The 26,666-nt window shown below is 58.0% G+C and overlaps 1 protein-coding gene across 1 annotated transcript; it reads left to right on the top strand.

Moving 5' to 3' along the window:
• Positions 1–9,299: 9,299 nt before the first annotated feature.
• TOP1MT (DNA topoisomerase I mitochondrial) lies at positions 9,300–23,231 on the top strand. The gene is given in 13 exon segments (XM_024129360.3): positions 9,300–9,578; positions 10,479–10,601; positions 11,096–11,283; positions 11,924–12,068; positions 12,358–12,501; positions 12,716–12,901; positions 14,408–14,476; positions 14,749–14,863; positions 15,348–15,475; positions 15,946–16,040; positions 22,292–22,385; positions 22,561–22,616; positions 23,046–23,231. Coding segments are annotated over 13 exon segments (1,560 nt in total). The 5' UTR covers positions 9,300–9,464; the 3' UTR covers positions 23,149–23,231.
• Positions 23,232–26,666: the final 3,435 nt, after the last annotated feature.

Below are 26,666 nucleotides of genomic sequence, written 5' to 3' on the forward strand. Positions count from 1 at the left end.
GGCCTCTCACTGTTGTGGCCTCTCCCGTTGCGGAGCACAGGCTCCGGACGCGCAGGCTCAGCGGCCATGGCTCACGGGCCCAGCCGCTCCGCGGCATGTGGGATCTTCCCGGACCGGGGCACGAACCTGTGTCCCCTGCATCGGCAGGCGCACTCTCAACCACTGCGCCACCAGGGAAGCCCTGGAAGGCAGATTCTTTACCACTGGACCACCAGGCAGATCCCCTGTCTGACTTTCTAATAGGAATGTATTGTGAAATGAGTCTGTGGAGCCTGGGTGGGGGAAGTGGCATTGGAATAGCTGCTCCTCCTGTGCCCTTTCCCAGTGGGGTTTGTGCCCGGGGGCAGTGCACTGCCCTGGGTTCCACTCCTGACAAGGGCCAGGAGGGCTGAGACACAGAAGCTACTTTTTGAAGCTCCTTTGGAGGCAGTAGAGGCGCATAGTCTGGATTTGTTGCCCCTCTGATGGCAGCCCCTGTGGGGAAGGGCAGGGCAGGATGTGGTGAGTAAAGCAGTCACTGGGGTCTGCGACCTGGGCGGGTGCTGCCTGTGGGGTGTGGCCCACTCACAGTGTGCTCTCTCTCCTGCACAAGGTTCCGAGGCTACAACAAGGCCCTGGGGACGAGAGGAAGATGGCCCTTGGTGCTCTCCAGGTGTCCTCTGAGGATGGGGCACTGCAGGCTGTGCCCAGTGGCCAGGATGGTGGGAAGGCTGTGTGGCCCAGCACCCTGGGAGAGGGAGGCAAGGAGCAAGTGGACGCACGCCAGGGAAAGGATGGGGTGAAAGTGAAAAGCAAACGGAAAAAAAAAAAGAACAAATCGGAAGAGCAAAGGCGGGAAGGGCTTAAGGAGAATGGTGCTGGGAGACAGACCAAGGCTTTGAAGCCGGAGGAGGAGGGCAGCGGGGACTGGAGGGGTGCATGTGGCCACAGCAGGAGGGCGCCTGCGGAGAGGGGGCGCGGGCCCAGCGGGGAGGCGGTGCTTGGAGGCGACAGGGACGCGGGAGCCGAGAGCCGCAGGGAAGCCGCGCAGGCGGAGGCGGGGGGAACGTCCACCACGGGGCAGCTAGCCTGCACCGAAAAGGTGGGAGAGTTGGTGGGGACGAAGCAGCTACGAGGTGAGGTCGAGGAGGGGAAAGACGTGTGGGCTGGAGAAATTAAGGAAGAAGAAAATGAAAAATGTGGTGCTGGTAACGAGTCCGCATCAGAGACTGTGGTTTCCAGAAAAGTCAAAAAAAGGAAGAAGTCCAACGCAGGCGGGGCAGGGGCTCCGGAAGCAAAGGAACGGAGACAAGAGGATGGGGAGATGGGGAGGGATGGGCGGGCGGAGAGGGCCGTCAGGTGTGGACTGGGCTGCCCCGGGAAGGACGTGCGGTGGGAGAAGCGACGGACAGAGGAGGCAAGTCGGTGTGGCCCGGAGCAGGGCAGAGGCCAAGAGGAGGAGCCGGTCGGTGCAACGTCTGGAGGGAGAGACAGGAAAAGAGAGCACGAGGCCACCAAAGGGCCGGAAGAGGGAGAAGGCAGGTGGAGATGGTACACCCGCGCCGGCCCCGCCCCCACTGCCCATCACCACCCCCTGCAGGCCGTGCCCCGCCCCTCACCCCCCGGTACCACCCCTGTAGCCCCGCCCCTGGCCCGCGGCCCGCCTCCGCCCCACCCCCACCCGTGGCGTGAAGAGAAGGTGGCTGTAAGTGCTGGCTTTTGCTTCCAGCTGTGGGCCTGTCGGGGAGGCGTGGTGGGTAACGCCAAAATACTGTAGTGCGGGGGCAGCTTTGAAATGTGTTACTGGGTGCTAGTGAGAACCAGCGGCCATGATGCACTTGCTCTGCGTCTCCATTGCTTTTGGCCAGTCCTTGGCGAGGTAGGTGCTGTTATTTCCACTTACCAGGTTAGGAAACTGAGGTACAGAGAGGTTAAGCAACTTGGCCATGGTCACAGGGACACTAAGCAGAGGAGCACACATCGGACACCGCTGTCTTAACCATTCCTCCTGGGCCGTCCAGCCTGCAGCCACCAGCCGCGTGTGGCTGTGAGCTCCTGAGATGTGGCTGGTCCCGGTGGGGACATGCTGTCGGTGTGAAGTGCATGCTGACTTCAAATAGTAGGAAAAAGAATGTGACCTCATTTTTTATGTTAATCACACATTGTGGTGACACTATTTTAAATATTTTGGTTGAAATTAAGTATACTGCAAAAAATCAAATCGGTTTAAAATTCACCTGTGGCTTGTGTCACATTTCTGCTGGTCAGTGCTGGTTCACACCTTGTGAAGGGGTGCAGCAGAGACCACAGGTGGGGCTGCCAGCTCTGGGATCAGAATGGTCTTTATTGGTATCAGCTCCTGCTTTCAGCAACGATATGATTCTGGGGAAATTAGATTTTCTGAGCCTTTTTTCTCTTGTATGTGAAATGGGGTACTCTTTGTGGAGTTGCTAGTATGAGGAGACATGTGAAGGCTTATGAAGTGGGTGGGTGTGAAGTGGTCTCTCATTGTGGGTTCGATTTGGATTTCCCTGATGGGTAAGGATGTTGAGCATCTTTTGTGCTTATTGACCATGTGTATATCTTTGGAGAAATGTCTGATCAGTTTCTTTGTCTTTTTTTTTTAGTTGGATTATTTGTCTTTTTATCGTTGAGATGTAAGTGTTCTTTATATATTCTAAACACTAGATTAATCAGATACATGATTTGCGAACATTTTTTCCCTTCCTGTGGATTTTTTTCTTGATGGTTTCCTTTAAAGCACAAAAGGTTTGAAATTTTGATGAGTCCACTTTAGCTGTTTTATTTTTCCTTGCTTGTACTTTTTTAAAAAAAATTTTATTTTTGTCTGCGTTCGGTTTTCGTTGCTGTCCATGGGCTTTCTCTAGGTATGGTGAGCGGGGTCTACTCTTCGTTGTGGTGTGCCGGCTTCTCATTGCAGTGGCTTCTGTTGTTGCAGAGCACGGGCTCTAGGCTCGTGGACTTCAGTAGTTGCGGCGGGTGGGCTCAGTAGTTGTGGCGCACAGGCTTAGTTGCTCTGCAGCATGTGAGATCTTCCCAGACCAGGGATCGAACCCGTGTCCCTTGCATTGGCAGGCGGATTCTTAACCGCTGCGCCACCAGGGAAGTCCCTGTTAAATCAGAATGTGAGTCCTCTAACCTTGTTTTTCTCTTTCAAGATTGTTTTGGTTATTCCGGATAGCTTGTATTTCCATGTGAATTTTAGGATTGCTTGTCAATTTCTGCAAAGAAGCCAACCTTTTGATGGGGATTGGGTTTTTCTGTGGATCACTTTGGGGAATATTGCCATCTTAGCAAAATGAAGTCTTCCAATCCATGAATATGGGATGACTTTCCATTTACTTAGATCTTCTTTAATTTCTTTCAGCATGTTTTGTAGTGTAAAGTGTATAAATATTTTATTTATTTGGTTAAGTTCACTCCTAGCTATTTTCATTTTTTGGTGCTACTGTAAATGGAGTTGCTTTGTAATTTTCTTCTCAGGTAATTCACTGCAGGTGTAAAGAAAGAAAACCAATTTTTGTATATTGATCTTGTACCCTGTGGCTTCGTTGAATTAATTTATTAGCCCTAATAATTGATTTTGTTATTGTAGAATCTGGTGGGTTTTCTATACACAAGATCCTGCCATCTGCAAATAAAGACAGTTTACTTCTTCCTCTCAAATTTGGATGCTTTTTACATTGCTTTCTTGCCCGTGTGCTCTGGCTAGAACCTCCAGGACCGTGTTGAATAGCAGTGCCCAGTTCTGATCTTGGGGCCATGGCACCTTTGAGTATATGATGTAGCTGTGGGGTCTTCAGCTGCTCTGTCTCAGGTTGAGGAGGTTCCCTCCGTCCTAGTTTGTTGAGTGTGGCTTTTTGCTTTTATCATGAAAGGGTGTTGGATTTTTTGGTCAGATGCTTCTTCTGCATCTCTTTAGAGATTTTATGGTTTTTGTCCCGCCACATTCCCGTTTACAAAATTGCACAGTCTGAATTTAAAACACAGTGGCCTCAGCATTCTGTGGAAGGAACAGTGGGTCTGGGCTAGAATGTACTTCCTGATTTTAGAAGGATTATAAGAGAGAATATATGCAAGGCCTCTAAGCACACTTGGCAGAAGGTGGGCCTTAAGGAGTATCAGCTGCTTCAGTCCTAGTGCATGTCCAGCCAGCGGCTGCGTGGCTTATTCCAGAATGGTGATGACCACTGCCATGGCCCGCCTGGGCGTTGAGATCCAGCCCTTGCAGCCATGCAGCTGTGTGCCAATGCTTCAGCCCCCAGATGTCAGCGGGGACTGAGGAATTGGTGGCAGTAGTGGGGGTTAGTGAGGATGCGGGCTTGTCTCTGCTGAATTCCTCTGGTGGCGGGGGGCACGGCAAGCGTGCCTCGGCCTGCTGCGTACTCTCTGGGTGGACCCTGACAGGTGTGCACGTCCACTTCCCCCAGTCCCTAAGCCGCATCATACAGATGCAGGAGAGTTGGACACCTGCCCAAGGTTGACAGATGGCGGAGCCCTGTCCACTGCTGGCTCAGGGCCCATGGATGGGCATCGTGGCCTGCTCCAGACCAGGACCGGCCCTGGAGGCCTAGCAGCTGCCCAGGGCGGAAGTGCGGGTCAAACCCGCGGACAGTGAGTGCGGGAGGGAGGGTTCAGCTGCACGGCTGAGAGGTGAGGGGCTGGTCTGCAGTGGTTGTGTTACAGGACTTGCAGGAGGCCGCGTGGGCCTGGATGGAAGGCGCCCCTGGTGTTTGCACAGCTTCCCTTGTCAGGCCCTCTGACAGCGTGGAAGTGCCTCTCTTCCATGTCTGGCCTGGTGTGCCGGGCGAGCGTGTGATCACAGAGGACCCACCGGGTGCCCTCGGGAGCTGGGGGGCGGAGGGAGGTGGGCAAGCGCTAAAGCCCTGTGCCGGCCCCTCGCGCCGCTCCCAGGCGGCCTTCCGGGAGCAGCCTCGGGCCGGTCATGGGGCAGCGTGAGCGTCCCACAGCTCTGGGCCGGCCTTCGGGACGGAGGGGTCGGCGGGACTGGACTTGAATGCAGGGCCTGGCTGCAGCGCCAGGAGGCTGGCCCGAGAGCACAGGGAAGCGGGCGGAGGAGCAAGGCGGGGACAAGGGGCCGGGCGGAACCGCCCTGGCCCTGCCCAGTGCCGCTGTGCGGCCCGGTCCGCGTTCACGTTCACCCGCCGAGTCCGCCAAGTGCGCGGGGCGGGGCGGGGCCTGCGACGAGGCCTGGGGGGCGGAACCGGCCCGAAGATGAGGGGCAGGGTGGGTGCGCCGGGCCTTTGCACATGGGGGGCAGGTTCTCGCTCCTGGGGCTTCAGAGGGCGGAACGCAGGGTGCGCCCCGACAACCCCCCAAGGCCCCCAGACCCGGCGGAGGGTCGTCAGCTGAGTCCAGTAAAGTGGCCGAAGACCTTGGGCGGGGGCTCAGGAAGGGCGCATCCCTGCGCCTCCCAGACATCTGACTGCTGCATCCGGGCGTGATGGGAGCGCAGGGGGGAGCTCACGTTGCTCTTCGGTTTCGCCGGAGGGGATCTGAGACCACAGATGCAGCACGTGCCGTTTCCTGACCACTGGACCACACGTGCCCCGTCTCACCCCTGCTCCCCCGGGGGCCCCCATTTGGGAGTTTCTTCCCCCACTGTGAGTGTTTGTTTTGGTAAGTTCTGTTGCTCATGTAGCTGCGCCCGGCCCGAGCACCGTAGTGTTTGGGTTTTTTTTTTTTTTTTTTTGGCGGTACGCGGGCCTCTCACTGTTCCGGCCTCTCCCGTTGCGGAGCACAGGCTCCGGACGCGCAGGCTCAGCGGCCATGGCTCACGGGCCCAGCCGCTCCGCGGCATGTGGGATCTTCCCGGACCGGGGCACGAACCCGCGTCCCCTGCATCGGCAGGCGGACTCTCAACCACCGCGCCACCAGGGAAGCCCGTAGTGTTTGGTTTTGAGCTTGATATGTGTGCTCTCACACTGGCCTCTCATTCCACGTTGGAGTCTCAGTCCCTCCACCTCCAGGAGCTTTGGCCCATTCATTCTTTCCACGGGCACATAACTGTGGTCAGCCCCCAGTGGTGAGCCCCCCGTGGTGAGCCCCCCGTGGTGAGCCCCCCGTGGTCAGTCCCCCAGTGGTGAGCCCCCCGTGGTGAGCCCCCCGTGGTCAGTCCCCCAGTGGTCAGCCCCCGTGGTCAGTCTCCCAGTGGTCAGTCACCAGTGGCTGTTGTGCTCTGGCCTGAGACTTGCTTCTGCCCGCAGCGCCCCCAAGCTCTTCCCTGGGGGACGTGGGCGGAGGCCCTGTGGTCACATGGGCCGTGAGTTGTGGCGGCTGTGGAATAGCGGGAGGGAGGTGGGGATCTCCTGTGCGTGAAATGCCACCTTTCCAAAGAGCAGGGTGGGTTCACACCCGCACGCGGCTGCGCTCAGGGTTCCTGTTGGAGCTCTGACGTCATTAACTGAGTGCTTCCAGATGGTGTCTCACCGCGGTCTAACTGGTCCCCTTCTGTGACCTAAGTCCTATCAGTACTTCCACTTTACAGCCAGGGGCCAGAGATGTGCCATGATCACGGAGTCCTGTCTGCCTCTGGGGGCTCAGGCCCTGCTGGTGGGGGTGGGAGGGACGGCGTCCTGGGAACAGAGGGGTCAGGCCCGAGTGTGGAGCTGGGTTGCGGTGGCCGCTTCGCTGGTGCACCTTCACTAGATGCATTCCAAAAAGAGCTGCGAGTTACAGTTGCACAAGATTGGGAAAGTAGGTTGGAGCCAGACCTGGGGACTCTGGGGCGGCCCTGAAGGGACCCAGCTGGGGGAGCCTCTCTGCCCCTTTTCCTCCGGGTCAGGGAGGTGTGGTTGTTTAACGAGAGGCGTGGTCTGAGGTCAGGCAGGGTCAGTCCCCGCACCCCTAGTGGGATGACCCCTCCTGTTCCTTGCCTAGCTCAGCTGGGAGGTGGTCACGGGGCGTCCAGAGGGTTGCGCGGGGAGGACCTGCGCTCAGGTGCGGCGTGAGAGTCGGAACCTTCTCGTGTGTCCTCCAGGTGGGAAGAGGAGAAGGAGAGCCCAGGCGGCGTGAAGTGGACGCAGCTGGAGCACAGAGGCCCGTGGTTCGCACCCCCGTACGAGCCGCTTCCTGAGGGAGTTTGCTTCTACTACGATGGTGAGGACTGCACGGGTGGCTCGAGTGACTGTGGCCAGGGACCTGCTTCTGCACCTGGTAACTGGCGGCCACCCAGGCCTGCTCCGTTGGTGGCTCTCCCACCGGGATCTGGGCTGACCCGTCCACCTGGGAGACACTGGCCCTTTGCTCAGGAGCCAGGCCAGGCTGCTTCCAAGTCTGCAGGCTGCTTCCAAGCCTGCAGTTCAGAGGCTCCCTGAGACATCAGGGGGGCCCTGCCCATCGGCAGCCTGGCACCCTCTCAGAACTGCCGTGCTTGGGGGGGGTGGGGGCTGCACATCCAGTGCCTGATGAACCAGGTGGTGTCCTTGAAGTCGCCCAGCTTGGTTCTGCCACCCCTGCCTTCCTGCTGTGCTGGCATGGCCCACGTGGGCTTGCATCCAGAAGGACCTTCTGGGTGAGGGCCTGAGTCTCTGGGTCCCTGGGTGTTTGGAGCAAGCTGCCTGCGGGCTCCCAGCTGTTACCATGGGCATGTGCTGACTGGCCCGACCCCTCACTGCCCCTCCCCCGGCCTCTGGCCCTCTTCGTCTCCACCTCTCTGGTTAGGAGCGTCTGCTTAGTTGTTTTTTTTGTTTGTTTATTTTTTTGGCTGCGTTGCTGCACGTGGGCTTTTCTCTAGTTGCAGCAAGCGGGGCTTCTCTTATTGCGGAGCACGGGCTCTAGGTGCGTGGGCTTCAGTAGTTGTGGTACGCGGGCTCAGTAGTTGTGGCTCGCGGGCTCTAGAGCGCAGGCTCAGCAGTTGTGGCGCACGGGCTTAGCTGCTCCGCGGCATGTGGGATCTTCCCGGACCAGGGCTCGAACCCATGTCCCCTGCATTGGCAGGCGGATTCTTAACCTCTGTGCCACCAGGGAAGCCCCTTCTGCTTAGTTTTGTGCTGCTAGTTTGACCTGTTTCCCCCCATTTTCTGCATCTCTGCTAGGGTAAGCCTTCTGAAGGCGGCCCTCCACCTCTCCTGGGTCAGACCAGGCCCTCGGCAGGGCATGCGTGGGCACTGCACAGGCCAGCCTTGGTCGCTGGCACGTTGTCCCGGCACCTGCAAGGCGCTGCCACAGGGAGGCCTTTGTGGACAGCAGGGAGGACTGCCTCCCCTCCTTCCCCTCCTCTCCCGCTGGGGCTCTTGTAGCGCTTGCCTCCTTGGGGGATCTGGTGACCCCGTGGGCTCCTGCTGGGTCACACGTGCCTTTCCCCGGGGGACACTCGGCCAGCACACACAGCCACGCATTTTCTTTGTTCACTGCGACTCCATCGATGTGGGTGTTGGTTGAGAATCTGGTTTTCTGGGCTAGACTAGATTCCGTGGCTGTCAGAGCCCGCCGTGCCTTGTTGGCAGCTGGGCGGCCCAGCCATGGGGAGGGGCGCTCACAGGGCGGGAGCCGAGCCCCTCGGGCTTTGGCTGTTCAGCTAGTTCTCTGTCCTCCCGAGAAGCTGGTTTTGGGAAGAATTGTGCTGTTTCATCACAAGGGCCTTTTTCTTATTATCCAAATAACGCATATTTGTTTTTCCAACGTTTGTGATAAAAATTTTCAAACCTACACAACAGTTGAGAGAACTCCGTGGTGAAAGCCCCCGGCCGGCCTTCGCGCTGCTCTGCTGGATCCCTGTCCTCCACTGAGCCGTCTCTAATACTGATTCTTGGAGTAAAATGTCGGAAGTCATTGGGCAAATGGGAGGGTGTTTAAAAGGTTGCAGTTGCTACAGTTATTCACATCTTTCTGCTTTGGAGCCTTAATCTTTGTTTTACTTTTTTTTGTTTGTTTGTTTTTGCGGTGCGCGGGCCTCTCACTGTTGTGGCCCCTCCCGTCGCGGAGCACAGGCTCCGGACGCGCAGGCTCAGCGGCCATGGCTCACGGGCCCAGCCGCTCTGTGGCACGTGGGATCTTCCCAGACCCGGGCACGAACGCGTGTCCCCTGCATCGGCAGGCGGACTCTCAACCACTGCGCCACCTGGGAAGCCCTTTTGTTTTACTTTTACGTTATGTGGTTATGTGTGTCCTAAAACTTCGCGTGTTTTTGAACTGTAAATTTCCATGTAAGTGTAGCAGCAAGATAAATCATTAAAGCAGTATAAACGTGAGCAATTCTGGCCATTGACGCTTTCTACAAAGGCCTGGCCTGTGCTCCAGGATGTTTACAGCTGCACCTGTGCACGGGTGTGGTTGTCTTAAATTTAGAGCCTTCTCCTGAACTAAAAAAATTCAGCTATGTTACGGTATAATACAACGTGTGTAACAAAGCGTGACTTAAGGAGCAGGATGTCGTGGGCCGGAGGGTGAGGCAGCGTCGGCTCCCTAAATCAGTGTATCTTCCGGCGTCTCCAGGGAAGCCCATGAAGTTGAGCTTAGCAGCTGAGGAGGTGGCCACGTTTTATGGGAAAATGCTGGGTCACGAATATACAACAAAAGAAGTTTTCCAGAACAACTTCTTTAGCGACTGGCGGAAGGTACGTGCTGCGCGGCCGCGGTCTCTCGGTGTTGGCCTGCTGCTGTCAGATGCTTGCCCACCCTCACTTCTCCCCAGTGGCTGGAAGGCCAGGCAGAGCCAGGCTTGGAATCCCCAGGAAAGGGAGGTTGCGGGGTGCCAGGAGTGGCATTTTCTGGCCCCCAGGAAACAGAGATACTCGTTGGCAAAAAGCTGATGATCAGGTGCTCGTTGTTTTTCTTTCTCATTAAAAAAAAACTGGGTTCTGTGCGCATCTGCACTCACCTTGGCTACACCTGTGGACTCTGCCCCGAGAAAGCGCACCCCAGACCCGCCTCCAGCTGCTTTGGGCGGGACACCAGCGCCTCGTGCGTCCCCTTCCCGGCTGGTGGGCACCTGGGTTCTGCTGCAGGGTGTGGTGCGGCCTCACATCTACCTCTGCCGGGACCTGGGGGTTGGTGGGGCTGCGGGCTGTGTGCGTGTGGCTGGACCGGGGGCCGCCAAGCACGTGTGTGTTCCCACCGCGCGTGGGGCGGTGGGCCGACTTCCCCGGTGGTGAGTGAGGGGCCCCTTAGTGCCATAGGCACAGTCCACGCGGCAGCCAGAGGGGGCGGTTCTTCAGATGCGGCCACGTGGCCCAACTCAGAAGGCCACTAGGAGGAAGCACCGGGGCCTCAGCTCTCCCCCTGTCCACCTGCACACCTGGGCCACCTGCCTGAAAAGGCTCTCTTTGGGGGACAGCTGCAGAGGCTGCGGGTCGGGGTGGCCTTGGCGTCTTTGCCCAGAGTCTGCTCCTCCTGCTTCTGGGATGTCACCATTCCCTATGGAGTGGGACCCCTGCCACCGTGGGGGAGGGTCCCTGCTGCCCCTGTGACCGTTGCCTGTGTTGGATGTTGAGAACACGTGTCTGGTTTGGGGGCAGGAAATGACAACAGAAGAGAGGAAAGTAATCAAGCACCTGGGCAAGTGTGACTTCACGGAGATCCACAGATACTTTGTGGACAAGACCGCCGCCAGGAAGGCCCTGTCCAAGGAGGAGAAGCAGGTCAGGCTGCTCTGGGGCTCAGTCTGGCTTGGGCCCCCAGGGCCTTGCGCGGGAGGCTGCTGGTATGCAGAAGACGACCCCCTCCTCTCACGAAAGCCGTTCCTGTGGGATTCTTCTAGACGAGACCCCGACAGGGTGTGGTGAAGGGGCCTCTGATTCCGCTCCGTCATTCTCGGACACTTTTTGAGTTACGTGCCCCTAAACGCATTTAAAAAGTGCTCCGTCCACCCAGAGCACGGGGGACGGTGACCCCGCCGTGTGAACTAGTGGCTCTGTAGTTCATGCTCCGTGGTGACGGTGGACCAGCACAGCTGCAGCCGGGGGCTGGGGGGCGGGCGCCCCGCGCTGCGCTCGGCCTGCCTGCCTCGCTGGGCCTCCCGGGCTCCCGCAGCACTGAAGGGGCTCTGGCGAGTCTTGTGCACCCGGCAAACGGGGGCACCGGGCTCGTCCTGTCTCTTCACCACTGATGCCTACACGCTATTCTGTGAACGCAGAAGCTCAAAGAAGAGGCGGAAAAACTTCAGCGAGAGTTTGGCTAATGTCTGTTAGACGGGCACCGAGAGAAGATCGGCGATTTCAAGACCGAGCCCCCTGGGTTGTTCCGGGGCCGCGGCGACCACCCCAAGATGGGGCTGCTGAAGAGGAGGGTCCTGCCGGCGGACGTGACCATCAACTGCAGCAGGTGCGCGCGGGGCGGGGTGGTGGTGGTGGTGTTTGGTCCCGCCTCCCGCCCGGGGGAGTGGGGCCCGATGCAGGGTGTGCCTCGGTCACTCCAGGCCCTGTGGGCCGGGTGGGAGGGCGCCTTCCCCACAGATGGGCGCTCTGCGGCAGCGCGTGTGCTGTTTGCTGAGCCAGCCCTCGTCACTCTGCCCCCGCTTGAGGTCTCACGCCACCAAGAACGCGTGTCTGCGTCCTTCCGACACGGTTTTCCATAGTTCAGGAGATCGGGATGGTCTAGTAACACGGGAGCGTTGGGAACTTACGGGCCACGCTCCAGCAGGAGCTTCCGTCCCTCCGCTGCGCGGACCACGGCCAAGCTGGGTCGGCAGAGGCATCCGGAGCGCAGAGGCGGCCTGTGTCCCGTGGAGCTGCTGAGCTGGCAACGTGTGTGGCCTTGGGGGCGGCCGTCCCGGTTCACGTGTGGGAGCAGCTCTGAGCGAGCCCCTCACGTGCCTGGCGACGCAGAGGCCGCGACGCGAGGGTGTGGCCTGGCGAGGAGGCACCTGCCGCGCCAGCGCCGTCGCGGGAGGCGGCGGTGTCTGGCCGGAGTCTCGGGGAGCGGGGTCTCGCGTCGCTGGGCTTGGGTCACTCTCCTGCTGCAGGGACTCCAAAGTACCCGAGCCTCCGGTAGGTCACCGGTGGAAGGAGGTGCGGTGCGACCGCACGGTCACGTGGCTGGCGGCGTGGACGGAGAACGTGCAGAACTCCATCAAGTACGTCATGCTGAACCCCAGCTCCAAGCTGAAGGTGGGCCGGCTCTGACCTGCTGCCCCTGGCTGGGGCCGGGCCGCTTCGGCAGGGAGTCTCTGAGGTCACGGGCATTAGCAGGCCAGGTTTGAAGTGATATCGTGTCCGGCGGCCATTTGTCCTAAAAAACAAGGCGTTTAGATTCACACTCTCTTTAAATTGCGCTGGGTTTGGAGTCTGCTCCCCGGCCCTGAGCCGAGCCGGTGAGAGCGGGCCCGGGAGGAGAGTCGGCAGTTTCCTGTTTGAAGGGATCACCAGCGTTTTCTCTGCTACCTGCTCCCTTCCTTAGGGGGAGAGAGACTGGGAGAAGTATGAAGCGGCTCGGCGCTTGAAAGGAGTTGTGGACAGGATCCGTTCTCAGTACCGGGCCGACTGGAGGTCCCGAGAAATGAAGGCGAGACAGCGCGCCGTGGCCCTTTATGTCATCGACAAGGCGCGGATGGTTCCAGGCTTTCCCGCCTGCTGTTCACAGATGCTCCAGTCGGTCGCAAAGACCTGGTTGGACGGGCAGCTGGGGGAACCACGGGGCGCCTGTGTCCTGAGCCGGAGCCTCGGGCAGGTGGAGGGGTGGGTGTGTGCCTGAGGGGGCGTGTCCGTCCGTGCCCCTGTGAGCGTGCGCCACGCCCTGATGGGCCCCGTCCGCTCAGCTGGCGCTGCGAGCCGGGCACGAGAAGGAGGAGGGCGAGGCGGCCGACACGGTGGGCTGCTGCTCCCTCCGCGTGGAACACGTCCAGCTGCACCCAGAGGCCGATGGCTGCCCGTACGTCGTGGAATTCGACTTCCTGGGGAAGGACTCGATCCGCTACTACAACCAAGTGCCGGTGGAGAAGCCGGTGAGTGCCTGGTGTGGGCGGTGGGTCGTGCCCCACGCTCGCCCCTGAGACCTGGGCGCTCTCTTTCGGGGAGCATCAGGGGAGGTCGCAGGGCCGTGAGGCCCATTTGCCTGTCCCGTCAGGCTTGGCGGCAAGGCCAAGCGCCCGTAGGCTGAACTGGACCTGCCCTCCAAGGCGCCAGCGCCGCCACTGCTCTCCTGGTGGGTTAGGGTGGCCTTCTAGAGGCCAGGATTCCGAGAGCAGGGTGTTGGCAGGGCCGTGCGCCCTCTGCGGCTCTGGAGAGGAGCCTTCCAGGCCCCCTGGCGTCTGGAGGTGCCCGTGCATCCTGGCGCGTTGGCTCGAGGCTGCAGCAGTGCAGCTCTGCCTCCGTTGTCCCCGCGCGTCTGTCTCTCTTCTTGTGAGGACACGGTCCTGTTGGAGTTGCCCCCTTCCCCCCAGACTGTGACCTCGTCTTGACTCATTGCATCTGCAAAGACCCTATTTCCGAAAAAGGTCACGTTTTGAAGTTTGGGGAAGGACGTGAATTTGCGGGGGACACCGTTCACCCCAACGCAGCTGGGAAGGGTCTTCTGGCCGCTGGGCACGCGGCTCGCTGTGGTCACTCTGGCGGTGTCCCCGGTCTGCCCTCTGAACGATGAGGTTCAGGGGTTGAGCCTGCTGGCTGACCCCCATGCCCACAGTGCCCGGCCTCGCCCCTGCCGATGGAGGGACGGGTGAAGTCGGGGCGTGGGGGGGGCGTGGGGGGCGAAGTCTCTGGTTTGCAGAGGGCTCTGAAGGGAAATCAGGATCTCAGTTCGGGCCGCTCTGATAAAGTTCTTGGCCTGGGCACCTCGTGAACAGTGTTTCCGTCTCCTGGTCTGGAGGCTGGAGTCGGGGGCTGTGAGCCGGTGAGGCCCCTTCCTGGCACGGCCGTGCTTTCTCACTGTCCCCACGTGGCAGAGGGCGAGGGAGCGCTGGGGCCACTTTCCTGAGGCACTAGCCCAGTCAGGAGTCGGGGAACTCGGGCGCCGCGGTGCCGAGAGCGGGGGCTGTTCCGGTCACTCTGGGGCTGGGCACACGCAGAGCTGCGTGGAGAGACAGGCCCAGGCCGACACGAGCCGGGAGGACGTTTGCGCTCCCTCAGAAGGACGGAGAGGAAAGTGAGGGTGGAGGGAAATCGGACAAAGGGACCTTGAAGGTCCTCCGAGGCGCTGTGGTGTCGGGCGAGTCTGACTGTGGACGTGGGGTCACCCAGAGGGACCCGGCGTGGGTGACGGACGAAGGAGCCAGGGTGTGCGTTGTGAGGGGACGGCGCCAGCCTCGTGACGGACAGCAGCCTGGACACGTGGCACGTGACCCTGCGGTGGTGCTGACTCCTCCCTGGGAGAAACCCAGTCTGCTGGTCTCCCAGTTCGGTTGCACAGCTGGCCCTTGGGGCCCTCGTTTACCTCCATCTCCTTGGGCCCAGGAGGCTTCTTCCTGCCCGGGGCGTGAGGGGGTTTCTGTAAAGGCTTCTCTCTGCCGCAGGTGTACGAGAATCTGCAGCTGTTCATGGAGAACAAAGGCCCTGGAGATGAGCTCTTTGACAGACTGACCGTAAGCCTGGGGGGTTCAGAGCAGTGCCGATGGGGTGACCCAGGGCCGCAGCGCAGCTCGGCCTGTCTGCGTCCAGAAGGGCCAGGCTGACGCCACGGGGCGAGCGTGGGTGCCGACTGGCACGTTCTCTTGCACGAGGAGGCTGAGGGCCGTCTGTCTAACCACCAGCTTCCTTCCGCCCAGAGGTGTGGGGCGGGGGGCCGGGAAGAGTGCTGTGAAACTGCCCCCAAAGGAGACCACGTTTTGAGACCCACCTTCTTCCCCGTGTTCAGACCGCCAGTCTGAACAAGCACCTGCAGGACCTGATGGATGGCCTGACGGCCAAGGCGTTCCGGACCTGTAACGCCAGCCTCACCCCGCAGGGCCCGCCGAGAGCGCTGACCAGAGGTGAGAGTCCCCGGTGCGGGGACAGGGCGCCGGCCTGTGCGCTGGTGCCCGGCTGCTGGGTCGGTACGGGATGCCTCGTGGCCGGTGTCCAGGGCGGAGTGGAGCTCCCCTGGCCCGCGGGGATGGGTCAGCGATGTGCGGGTCCCCAGGCCGAGCCGTCCCTGCAGGGCCACCCGCGCGGCGAGGCCCCTGCGCGGCGCCCGCGTCTGCTCCTCGGCAGAGTCGGTTTTGCAGCGCCCGTCCAGCTCTGCGTGTCCCCGCGGTGTGTGCGGAACCCTCTTCCTGCCACTCCCACCCCCAGCGGGGGCTCCTGGACGTGGGCCCGATGCTCTCGGGGGGCTCTGGGGAGGCCTCTTCTCTGCCCCTGCTGTGAGGCCCTTGGGCTAGGTACGGACCCTGAGTCCTGTCCCGTGAGGTCCTTCCTCGGGGCGGCAGCGGCTGTTGTCCTGTGGCTGCTGCTGTGTAACAGGCTTCTGTTTTCCAGCTGAAGACGGCGTAGCCGTTAAGATTCTGTCTTACAACCGAGCAAATCGGGCCGTCGCCGTTCTCTGCAACCATCAGCGGGCAACTCCCAGGACCTTCGAGAAGTCGATGCAGACTCTTCGGTCGAAGGTGCGCGGCGCGCGTGGCGGGAGGGCCTCTGGCGGCGACTGTGCGGCTCCCCTCCTCTTCCCTCCCTGGGACCGCACGGCCCTCGGAGGTGCTTGGGCAAATCAGGGCTGCCCGGGGCCAGGTGCTGTCCAGGAGGGGAGAACCGGCTAAGGGAGGGCCAGAGGCTGTCCTGCGCGGCCTTCTGGTGTGGAAGGGCCTCTAGCCCAGGAGGGGGGTCAGCGGAGCAGGGGGCCGGGTCTGGCCGGAGCAGGTGGTATGTCTGGGGCCTCTTGGCCTCACCCTGTCCCCTGGCCACAGAGTGACCGATCGGGGCCAGCGCTCCGGCACCCTGACTGGGCGGACGGGTACCCAGGGGACCCGGTCAGCTGGGCCCTTTCAGGGCATAGGGCCTGCAGGCTGTGGACGGTGGTCCCTGGGGCTGGCCTAGGGTGGGCTGGAGCAGCCCTGACTGGGCCCCTCTTCTTCTGCAGATTGAGGCGAAGAAGAAGCAGGTGGCCGAGGCCGAGGCAGAGCTGAGGAAGGCAAGGGCCGACCACGGATCCAGAGGGGACAGCGGGTCCAAGAGGCAAGTGTCCGGAGGCCCCAGCCCATCCAAGTCACGGGGTTGGCAGCGAACCTGCTTTTCTCTTCACCAGTTCTCTGGTTTTCTTTTCAGTCGTATTTTCTGATCCAAAAAATACAGACTATATTTGCGCCAAAAGGTGAAGCAGTGCAGAAGCGCAGGAGGAGATTCTCGCCTGTACTCGGGCACCCGAGCTCCGGGCCGCGTGGTTCTCTCCTTCAGAGGCTCTCGGCTCTTGGCTGCGGGCAAGCAGTTCTGGCTCGTTCACAGAGCTGCGCAGCCATCATCACCGTACATTTTAGAGCGTTTCCATCACTGCAAACAAACCCCCTCCCCTCCCCCAGCCCCTGGACATTCGCACAAATGGAATCCCACCATCTGTGGACCTTGTCTGGCTTTTTTTGTTTAGTGTAATGTTGCTGAGGTCCACCCGCGTTGTAGCCCGTCAGTGCTTCAATCGCCGAATATTCTGTGTGTGGCCAGACCACGTTTTACTGTCCATGTGTCTGGACATTTGGGTGTTTCCACTTTGTGACTTTTGTCGTAGAATTGTTGGGTTACTCTGTAGCGCCAAGGTTTAGCATTTTAAGAAAGCGCCACCTGTTGTTCGCCGTGCTCACGTTCTCACCAGCCGTGCACTGGGTCCCGGTTTCTCCACATCCTCGCTGGCCGTCTTCCCGTCTTCCCTCTTTTTGGTTACAGTCCAGCGGGTGTGGGTTTGGTTGGCATTTCCCTGATGGCTAACAATGTGTGAGGATCTTTTCTCTGCTTACTGGGCATTTGTGCGTGGTCTTTGGAGAAATGTCCGTTCAGTCCTTTTTCAGTTTTTCAGTTGAGTTCTTTGTTTTTTTTTTTACTGTTGAGTTATAAGAGCTCATCATTCACTCCAGATACGAGAACCTTTACAAATATATGATTTTTTTTTTTTGGCCACGCCACGTGGCATGCGGAACTTCCCCAACCAGGGATCGAACCTGCGCCCCCTGCAGTGGAAGCGTGGAGTCTTAACCACTGGACCGCCAGGGAAGTCCTCAAATATATGATTTGAAAAGACTCCCTCCCATTCTGTGTGTTGCATTTTTACTTTCTTGGTAGTATCCTTTGAAGCACAAAAATCTTGATAAGTCTAGTTTTCGTTGCTTATTCTTTAGGTATCATGTCTAATAAGGCTTTGTCTGACCCGAGGTCATAAAGATGCATTTCTAGGTTTTCTTATAAGAGTTTTATAGTTTTAATGTTTACATTTAGGTAGTCGATCCATTTTGAGTTATTTTTTGTATATGGTGTGAGGTAAGGATTCAACTTCATTTTTTCTCATGTGGACACCCAGTTTTCCCAGCACCACTCCCACCAGCTGAATGGTCTTGACACCTTGTGGAAGATCAGCTGATGGTAGGTGTATCTGGGCTCTGTTCTGTTCACGTTCATCTGTCTGTCTGTCTGCCTGCCAGTACCACTCCGTCTTGCTTCCTGTAAGTTTGAAATCAGGAAGTGTGAGCTCCAGTTTGGTTTTCTCATTAAAGATTCTTTTGGCTTTTCAGAGTCCCTTGAAATTCCGTATGAATTTTAGGGTTGGCTGGTCAGTTTCTGCAGGGAAGTCAGCCTGGATTTTGTTTGGGATGCGTTGACGCTGTAGGTCAATTTGGGAAGTACTGCCTTCTTAACAAGGCCAAGCCTTCCAACCTGTGAACACTGGGATGTCCTTTTCAGATGCACCGTTCTTCTTTCATTTCTTTTAGCAAAGTTTTGGAGGACAAGTTTTGCACTTTTGGGGGTTATTTGAAAGTGTTTTATTTTCGTTGCTGTTGTAAATGGAATTGTTTTCTTAACTTCACTTTTGGGTTGTTCATTGCTAGCTTTGTTGCGTGTCCGCGAGCCCACCCACAGGTTCAGTGATTCACTAGGACTCCCAGGACTCGGCATTGAGCTGAGATTCCTCACAGTGACACACGGACGGTTCTCAGGCCCTCGGGCTGCTGCACACGACTCATTCCCACTCCCTGGGCTCAGAGCCGGTGCTTCCGCCCTCCTCCCCAGGGACCAGGATCTCAGGAGTGTTCCCCCTCGTTGTTACAAAATCATGTTCGTGGTCAGTCATCATAACTTTGCATTGCTTTCTTTCCCAGACCTTTCATCTGGGTTTTGTGCACAAGGGGCAGAGGTGTTGCCACAGAGTAACGTTTCTATGCATCTGGGCCAGAAAGACACACCACATCCAGGCGCTGGCGGGACGGACTCTGGATTTTTCACAGAGGTTCTCATGTTTATGTAAAATGTCCACGTGTGTACGGTTGTATCCTCCTGCTGATCCAGTGAGCAGCAGAGACAAGATGGGCTGCATCTGGGGGTCCACCTGCCCCACTGGGCTGTGTGCCTGGGCAGCCCCCTCCCCTGCTCCGGGCTGCCCTTACCTGGAGAGTCTCAGGTGGAGCGCCGAGGCATCCCTGGGGCAGCTGTCCCTGTGATGTGCTCCCCTGCCCCCCGCTGGCACGCGCGCAGCATCCACAGCCTGGGCCGCGGGCAGTCTCTGCATCAGAGACACACGGCCCAGTGCACTTGATTTCTGACTGCCCCGCCAGAAGAACGGGCCTTTTCCTGGGGGCATCTGCAGGTGACCCCGAGGTCCAGCCAGCAGCTACGTCTGCATGGTTAGGGCCCCACGAAGGGGTGTCCGAAATCTGCCACAACCCTGGGGTCTGAGGTCCCGTCCCGGAGCCTCCGTCCCACTCGCTCTCCTGCTGCAGACGGTGCTGGGTTTCTGCCTGGAGTCAGGCCCGGGCAGCAAGACCCGAGATTCCCAGCAGACCGGTGGCTTTCCTGCAGCAGCAAAAGTGGAGACGCCGCAAGTCCAAGTCACAAGGCTTCCCTGAGCCCTCAGTCGCTTGTCCATCCGGAGGTTAGAAGTTGATCTGCTCCAAAGGGCACACGTCAGGCCAGAAGGTCACCAGCATGGGTCCCATCTCACGAGAGCTTGTTAGAAATCCACCCAGCTCTCCAGAATCCAGGACGCGTCTCCCTCTCGGGAGAACCTCCTTCCTCACGTGGACGCCTTCCCCAGAGATGTCAACAGGCAAACTCAGAGTAAGAAACCATCGTTTATGGACATGTTTGCTGCACTCAGAGTTTGAATTCTAACCCTCCCACAGGCTGCAGAACAAGGCTGTCGAGTCCGCTTGACACTCTTCCTGGGCATCCTTTCTGATTGGGATGATTCCTCTGGCATTTATGAAGTTACAAGGATTTTCCTTTTTGTTTTGGCCGTGCCGTGCAGTGTGTGCGATCTTAGTTCCCCGACCCGTGGAAGTGCGGAGTCTTAACCACCGGACCGCCAGGGAAGTTCCAGCCATTTTACGTTGTATAGTCAGCTTTTTACTCTACGTCCAGATGCGGTAGCCACAAAATACAGAGCCGTTGTGAGAATTGTACTGCTTTTCTTTTTCTTTTTCTTTTAAGTATTAATTTACGTAGGCTGCTCCAGGTCTTAGTTGTGGTACGCGGGATCTTCATCGCGGCATGTGGACTCTTAGTTGCGGCACGCATGCGGGATCTAGTTCCCTGACCAGGGATGGAACTGGGCCCCCTGCAATCGGGAGCACAGAGTCTTACCCGCTGGACCACCAGGGAAGTCCCTGTCCTGCTTTTTCTTACTGCTAATTTTTTCAAATCCCTAGCAGGAAAACCTTCACAGGGTTAACGTTACAGCTGCCTGGGAAGATCCCAGCTGGAATGGGGGTTGGGGAGGGAGAGGGGAGAGCAGCAGTCTTTCCTAAAACTTTGTTCCAGGCTTTTCTGCTTGGAGGGGAGAGCCGTGTAAACTTTCAACGTTTTTGGCCCATCCAGAGCTCAATTTTGGGAATTTTTGGGTCCTTTCTCCCACCTGGAGAACAGAAGCCCAGGCATCACCTGAGCTGTGTTTCCCCCCTCACTTCAGCCATGGTGGTCAAAAGCAGCCTGAGGGTCCGAGCCCAGTCAGCTGGGGTTGGACCTGTCATCTCCGGGCTCGCCTTCTCACGGCAGCCAGCAGCTCCCTGCTGCACACCAGGTGAGACTCCGGGCCACCCAGGGACCGAGGGCGTGTCCTGCCCCAGCCCTTCGTCCTTCCTCTCCAGAACGGTGTTCTGGCCGTGTTTCACGGGTCAGAGTGCAAGCGAATCCCACTTTCCCGCTGACTCCCCAGACCACCTGTAGGTTCGGAGATTCCGCAGGACTCACAGGACCCTGCACGGTCACGGCTGTGACTTCGTACAGTGAAAGGTCACGTGGGCACCCTCTGCCTGGCACATCCCAAGCTTCCAGACTCCGGAGGAAAGCAGGAGTTCAGCATGACCTGTACTGCTGGTACACAACTTCGGGCTCCGTGAGCCTCTCTTTTCTTACTGGTTAGGGAGACGGGCGCCCTCCCGACATCCAGCCTTGTAGGCAGGCCTTTCTCTCCAGGGTTGGTCGGGCCTGCTGTGTTGACTCGTCCTCTGCAGGCCACACAGAAGTAGAGTTGATGCGTGTGGGTTGGTCTCACACCCTGCGCCCCGCTGAACTCACCTGTTAGCCTTCGCAGTTTCTTGGCGGATTCCTTAGGGTTTAAGATCATGTCATCCTCGAGTAGAGACAGTTTGCGTCTTCCTTTCCAACCTGGATGCCTTTTACTTCTTCTTCTTGCCTGATGCTCTGGCTGGAAGCTCCAGCGCTGTTCAGGACAGGTGATGTGTGTAGACCCCTAGTCTTGTTCTCACCTCACGGGCAGAGCTTTGACCGTGGAGGAGGATGTCAGCTGTGGGTTTTCTTAGGTGCCTTTTTCAAGGTGCGGACGTGCCCTTCTATTCCTTTTGCTGAGGTTTGTTTTCTTCCTGGAAGGTGCTGGATTTCGTCAGCTGCTTTTTCTGTATCTATTGAGACGACGCTGTATTGCAGTAATTGGATTTCGGGTGTCACGTTCTCGCATCCTAGGGGTAAGTCCTGTTTGGTTATGGTGCAGAGTCTCTTTTATGCATCCTGGACTAGGCTTGCTGCTGTTGTGATGAGGACTTTTGCTTCTGTATTTACACTGGATGATGGTGTGTGGCTTTCTGGTGATGCCTTTGGTTCAGTGTCAGGGGGATGCTGGTCTCGGAGGGACATGGGAAGCGGTCTCTCCTCTTCTCTTTTGTGAAAGTTTGTGAAGAGTTGGAGTTAATTCTTCTTTAACCATTTGGTAGAATTCACCAGTGAACGCCTCTGGGCTTGGGCTGTTCTTTGCGGGAAGTTTTAAAATGGCTGAGTAATCGCTTTGCCTGTGTCCCCTGTCGCGTCAGCACTGGCGGCGTGCCTCCCGGGAGCTGGTCTGCTCCGCCGGGACACGGTCGTCTGTGGTTTCCCTCATCTTCCTTGTTTCTAGCGGGGTGCGTGCCCCCTTTTATTCGCGGCTGCCGTGGCTGTGAAAGCATGCAAGTTTCCTCAGGTGCAGGCAGGTGCTTTTTAGTCGTGGGGTGTGTGTGTGAGAATGTCCAGCCATTAGACCGAAGGGTATTCACGTTCAGTGAAAAGCGAGGCTCCCCAGAGGCAGCTGCTGGGAAGCCTCTTGTGTCTTCCAGGGGGACTCGCGTGCGCCCCCGCCCCGCGCCTCCTGGTGGCATCAGCAGCCGCCCGCCGTTTGCCGCCGGCACCTTGGCGTTGGGTTGGTGCTCTGGCGGCCGCTGCAGAGCGGTGCCTGTGGCTGCGGCCCAGCCTTGTGCGCAGCCTGGGGACAGACCCTGCCTCACACGCTCCGCCGCAGTGTCTGTCGGGGTCGCTCAGCCTCTGTGGCGTTTCCTCCACCCGCGGTCCTTCCACGCGTGTCCAGGTGGGCTCGGAGCCGGAGTTCCTGGAACAAGGACTGGGGTCGAAGTTCACGTGCACGTGGATGTCGTGGCCGTGCCTGTCCCGTGCCCTCTGCAGGGTGCCCTGTCTGGCGTCTCTGGAAGGGCGTGTGGAGGGTGAAAGGAGGGTCCTGCCTGGATAAATCTGCTTTTCTCTAAAACGGTAGGAATAAGGGCTGAGCACCTTTCACAGATGGGAAGAGGCTTTTGTATTTGATTCTGTCCTTGGCCCCCGTTTCTGTTTGCCTGTGGCCTCTGGGGGCTTCCTGTGAGGTCAGGTCTGGATGGATGGGCCCTGCTCCGTGCCGAGGGTGGTCTTCCCTGTGTCCCAGCCTCCTGGGCCTCCCCCACCACTGGGCTCGCCCGCCTGAGTGGAGCTGGGCGGTGCCAGCGTGGGGCTTGTGCCCTTCCTCCTCTCGCCAGCTTCCTGGAGAAGAGGGGGCGGCTGCTGGAGAAACTGGAGGAGCAGCTCGGGAGACTGGGCATGCAGGCCACAGACAAGGAGGAGAGCAAGCAGGTGGCCCTGGGGCCAAGGCAGAGCTGAAGAAGGCAAGGGCCGACCGCAAATCCCGAGGGCACAGCAGGTCCAAGAGCTTCCTGGAGAAGAGGGGACGGAGGGGACGGCTGCTGGAGAAACTGCAGGGGCAGCTGGGGAGACGGAGCTGGCCACAGACAAGGAGGAGAGCAAGCAGGTGGCCCTGGGCACGTCCAAGCTCAGCTACCTGGACCCCCGGATCAGTGTCGCCTGGTGCGTGGGCCCGGACCCCTCCCTGAACGGCCCCGGTTCAGTCCCCTGGGCCCCGTGGTCAGCACAGGTCCTTCCTGTGATGGGACCCGACTGGCTGGTGTGTTGAATGCTGAGTCCTGGGTCACTGGTCCTCTCCGCCCGAGAGCTCTGGGGGCCGTGGGAGGCTGGGGCGGGACCCCGAGCCAATACCAGCCACAGAGAGCCCAGCCTGCCCACTGGGGGTGGGGTGGCTGGGTCCCCTGAGCACCCCGCTCGGAGGACACCTGGGCCGCACTGGGGGACGCTGCCTCCTCCCTGTCCTTCGGCCTCGCTGCTGCCCTGGGCCGGTGGCCGTGCTGTGGGTGCTGCGCCCGGGAGGAGCAGGTTGGGTAGCCTGGTGTCCTGACCTCTGTTCCGCTCCTCCCAAGAACCCTGGTCTCCTCCTGGCAGGTGTAAGAGGTTCGGGGTGCCCGTGGAGAAGATCTACAACAAGACACAGAGGGAGAAGTTCGCCTGGGCTTTCGACATGGCAGGCGAAGACTTTGAATTCTAAAGGAGCACCTCTGTTCCTCGTTGCAACTTAGCTTTTTCACCGTTAAAGCAGATTGGGGAATTTTGTTCGAAGTAGTGTCTTTTGCGTCGTCACGCAGAAGGTGGCTGACGCCCGGCCGGGTGCTTTCAAGTGTCCCCTCCCCCATCAGGCGTCCCCTGGCCTGGCTGGGAGCTGGCGTGGCTGCGTGCCTGCTCCCAGGCCCTGACTTCGGGAGGGCCCGACTGGCCCGTGAGAGGCCTGTGCCTCCCCACTGCCAAACTCTGCCCCAGCACCGGGCAGGGACGCCCTCAGACACGCTGCACCTGTTCCCTCAACAGATGGGAGGGCGGGGCCCCGAGTGCCCGTTGAGCCCGTCTCTCCCTGGTGGGCGGGCGGAGTCCACGTGTCCCCGAGAGAGCAGCTGGCAGCACGTGGGGCTGTCCTGAGCTCCAGGCCGGCAGGAGTTGTGGTGTCTGTGCCCTCAGGCCGCCTGGTGCGGCGCACAGGCCCTCAGGGGCCGGTTTCGGAGTCACGGGGAGAGGTCTCGGGTGGGGGTGTGGCACTCAGTGGCCAGGGACCTGTGGGCGTGGCTGAGGATGGACGGGAGCGTCACTGACGTGGGGTGGGAGGCGTGTCCCTGCCGCGTCTGCCTGCGGTCTGCCTGCAGGCTCCTGGAGCTGGACGTGGGCAGGGGCTGGGAGGTGTCTTTTTTCAAATTCTAGGTTGGGGGGCAGATAATTTTTCTTTGTAGTTTATAGGTCTCTGGCTCAAGAGGCATCTCATCTACACCCAGACCAGGTGAAACTCACCAGAGAGGAGCCTTTGGATGGGACTTCCGGGTGCCTTAGGGGCGGGCATGTTTTCTGTGGAAGGAAAAGTAAGTAATCGTGGCTACAGCTTGGAGTGTAGAAAACTAAGTGGTCCCAAGTCTGCAGGTCCTTGTCATTCCCTGGGGCTCTTCCGGGCCCTCGCCACTGTCTGCAGTGGATTCCCTGTTGACTGGACCCCACCCACCCCTGTCTCCCAGCTCTTACAGTGCGTTTGGGGATCTTCTTTTTGTAGCCTCCTGAAAAAAAGTTTCATGAACAGCAGTGAAAAAATTTCAGTTTGCGTGTCTGAAAATATTGTTATCCGACTGTCACACTGGAGTCACGACTCAATACGTGTAAACTTACAGGTTGCAAATTATTTTCAGTTGTAACTTTCCAAGCATTGTTCTGTTGTCTTCCGACTTGGGACGTGCTGTTGGGAAGTTCCCCGGGATCTGCTTCCCAGTGCTCCATGGGATCTGCTGTCTGGCCTGCCCCCTCTAAGGTCTACGTCACTGATACTCTCGTGTTCTCCACGTCGAGCCTCGGCATCAGTTTTTCCTTGTTGTTTGTGGAGGGTTTTGGGAGGTGCTTTTGCTCTGGTGATTCATGTCTCTTAGTTCTGGGGAAAAATTAAGATTATTTCTCTGATAATTTCATTCTCACCATTTTGTTTCCTTTTCTTCCCCCTAGAACTCCTGTTAGTCTTAATCTTTCTGTCTTATCATCCATCTCCTTGTCTTTTTCTTCTTTTAAAAAGATTTTCTCAACTTTACCTCTCAACCGTCTTACTAATTTTTAAAAAAATATTTATTTTTATTTGGTTGCACCCGATCTTAGCTGCAGCTCGAGGATTCCTTAGTTGCAGCATGCACGTGGGATCTAGTTCCCTGACCAGGGACCGAACCCGGGCCCCCTGCATTGGGAGCACAGAGTCTTAACCACTGCGCCACTAGGGAAGTCCCCTAATTTGTGTGTGTGTGTGTGTGTGTGTGTGTGTGTGTGTTTTAAGATTTATTTATTTATTTTTTAATTTTGGCTGCGTCGGGTCTTAGTTGTGGCATGTGGGATCTTTCATTGTGGCACGTGGGCTCTTCATTGTGGTGTGTGGGTTTCTCCCTAGTTGTGGCATGTGGGTTTTTTCTTCTCTGGTTGTGGTGCACGGGCTGCAGGGTGCGTGGGCTCTGTAGCTTGTGGCACGTGGGCTCTAGTTGAGGCGCGCGAGCTCAGTAGTTGCGGCATGTAGGCTTAGTTGCCTCGCAGCATGTGGGATCTTAGTTCCCCGACCAGGGATCGAACCTGCATCCCCTGCATTGGAAGGCAGATTCTTTACCACTGGACCACCAGGGAAGTCCCCCCCAATTTGTTTTTAATTTTGCTTATCACGTTTTTAAGATTTGTTTCCTTCTTTTGAACTGTTCCTTTAAAAATACTGTTCTGTTCTCTCTTTTTTTTTTTTGCTGCAGTGCACGGCATGCGGGATCTTAGTTCCTCAACCGGGAATCGAACCTGTGCCACCTGCAGTGGAAGCGTGGAGTCCTAATCGCTGGACCACCAAGTAAGTCCCCTATACTTTTCTCTTTTAGTGGACACAGTTCCTTCTTGATCTCCTTGAGGTTACTAACTACCATCTCGTTCACCTTTTCTACGTTTCTTGCACTACCTCTGTTTCCTCTGAGTTTGTAAAAAGCTCCTTTTCTTTGGTTTGACCTCGCACGCGCATCGAGAACCTCCTCAGCTGTCTGGTGCTGGCCTTCCATCCATGGAGACGGGGTGGGGGCGTTCTGAGCCCAGGGGAGCCTTGCTGCCTCTGGAGCAGCTGAATGTGGTTGCCACTGAGGTTGGTCCTTATGGCAGGACTTTGTTGTTTCTCTGAGATGGTTCCTGTTCTCTGGTGAGGACCCTGCAGACCCGCCGTCTCCAGTCATGGAGCCTTCCCAGAACTTCGCACAGCAAATTGGCGGGTGTCTCACCTCCGGAGGCCCCTTGGCGGACTCCTGCCTCTGCCTACTTTGTCTTCACAGGTACTGTGGTTCTTAGTTACAGGCTTCTCCCACCAACCTTACTGGGTTTTTTTTGTTTTTTGTTTTAAAGATGTTGGGGGTAGGAGTTTATTAATTTTATTTATTTATTTTTGCTGCGTTGGGTCTTCGTTTCTGTGCGAGGGCTTTCTCTAGTCGTGGCGAGCGGGGGCCACTCTTCATCGCGGTGCGCGGGCCTCTCACTATCGCGGCTCTCTTGTTGCGGAGCACAGGCTCCAGACGCGCAGGCTCAGTAGTTCTGGCTCACAGGCCTAGTTGCTCTGCGGCATGTGGGATCCTCCCAGACCAGGGCTCGAACCCGTGTCCCCTGCATTAGCAGGCAGATTCTCAACCACTGCACCACCAGGGAAGCCCCAACCTTACTGTTTTAACTGGACATTTCATCTAGTTAGGTTTACTGTGATTGTGAACCTATTTGGGTGGTTTCTGCCATCTTACTCTGATTAGCTTTTTTCAGATTTTTCTTTTCCTATTTATTTTTTAGTTGATATAGTAAGTTTTTGTTCATTTTAAATTATTGCATTTTTTTTCTATTGGACTGGAAACATATACACCGTTTATATTTCGTAATTGAGGTTAAACTATACTATGCATATTTAAAGTCTAAAGTTAAAGTGTGTTACAGCCCTTCCCAACAAAGGAGGATCTTAGAACCTGAAAGTCCCTTCTGCCCCCGTGCAGGGCCCAG

Source organism: Physeter macrocephalus, chromosome 15 (genome assembly GCF_002837175.3).
Source record: "Physeter macrocephalus isolate SW-GA chromosome 15, ASM283717v5, whole genome shotgun sequence".
NCBI classification, from domain to species: domain Eukaryota; kingdom Metazoa; phylum Chordata; class Mammalia; order Artiodactyla; family Physeteridae; genus Physeter; species Physeter macrocephalus.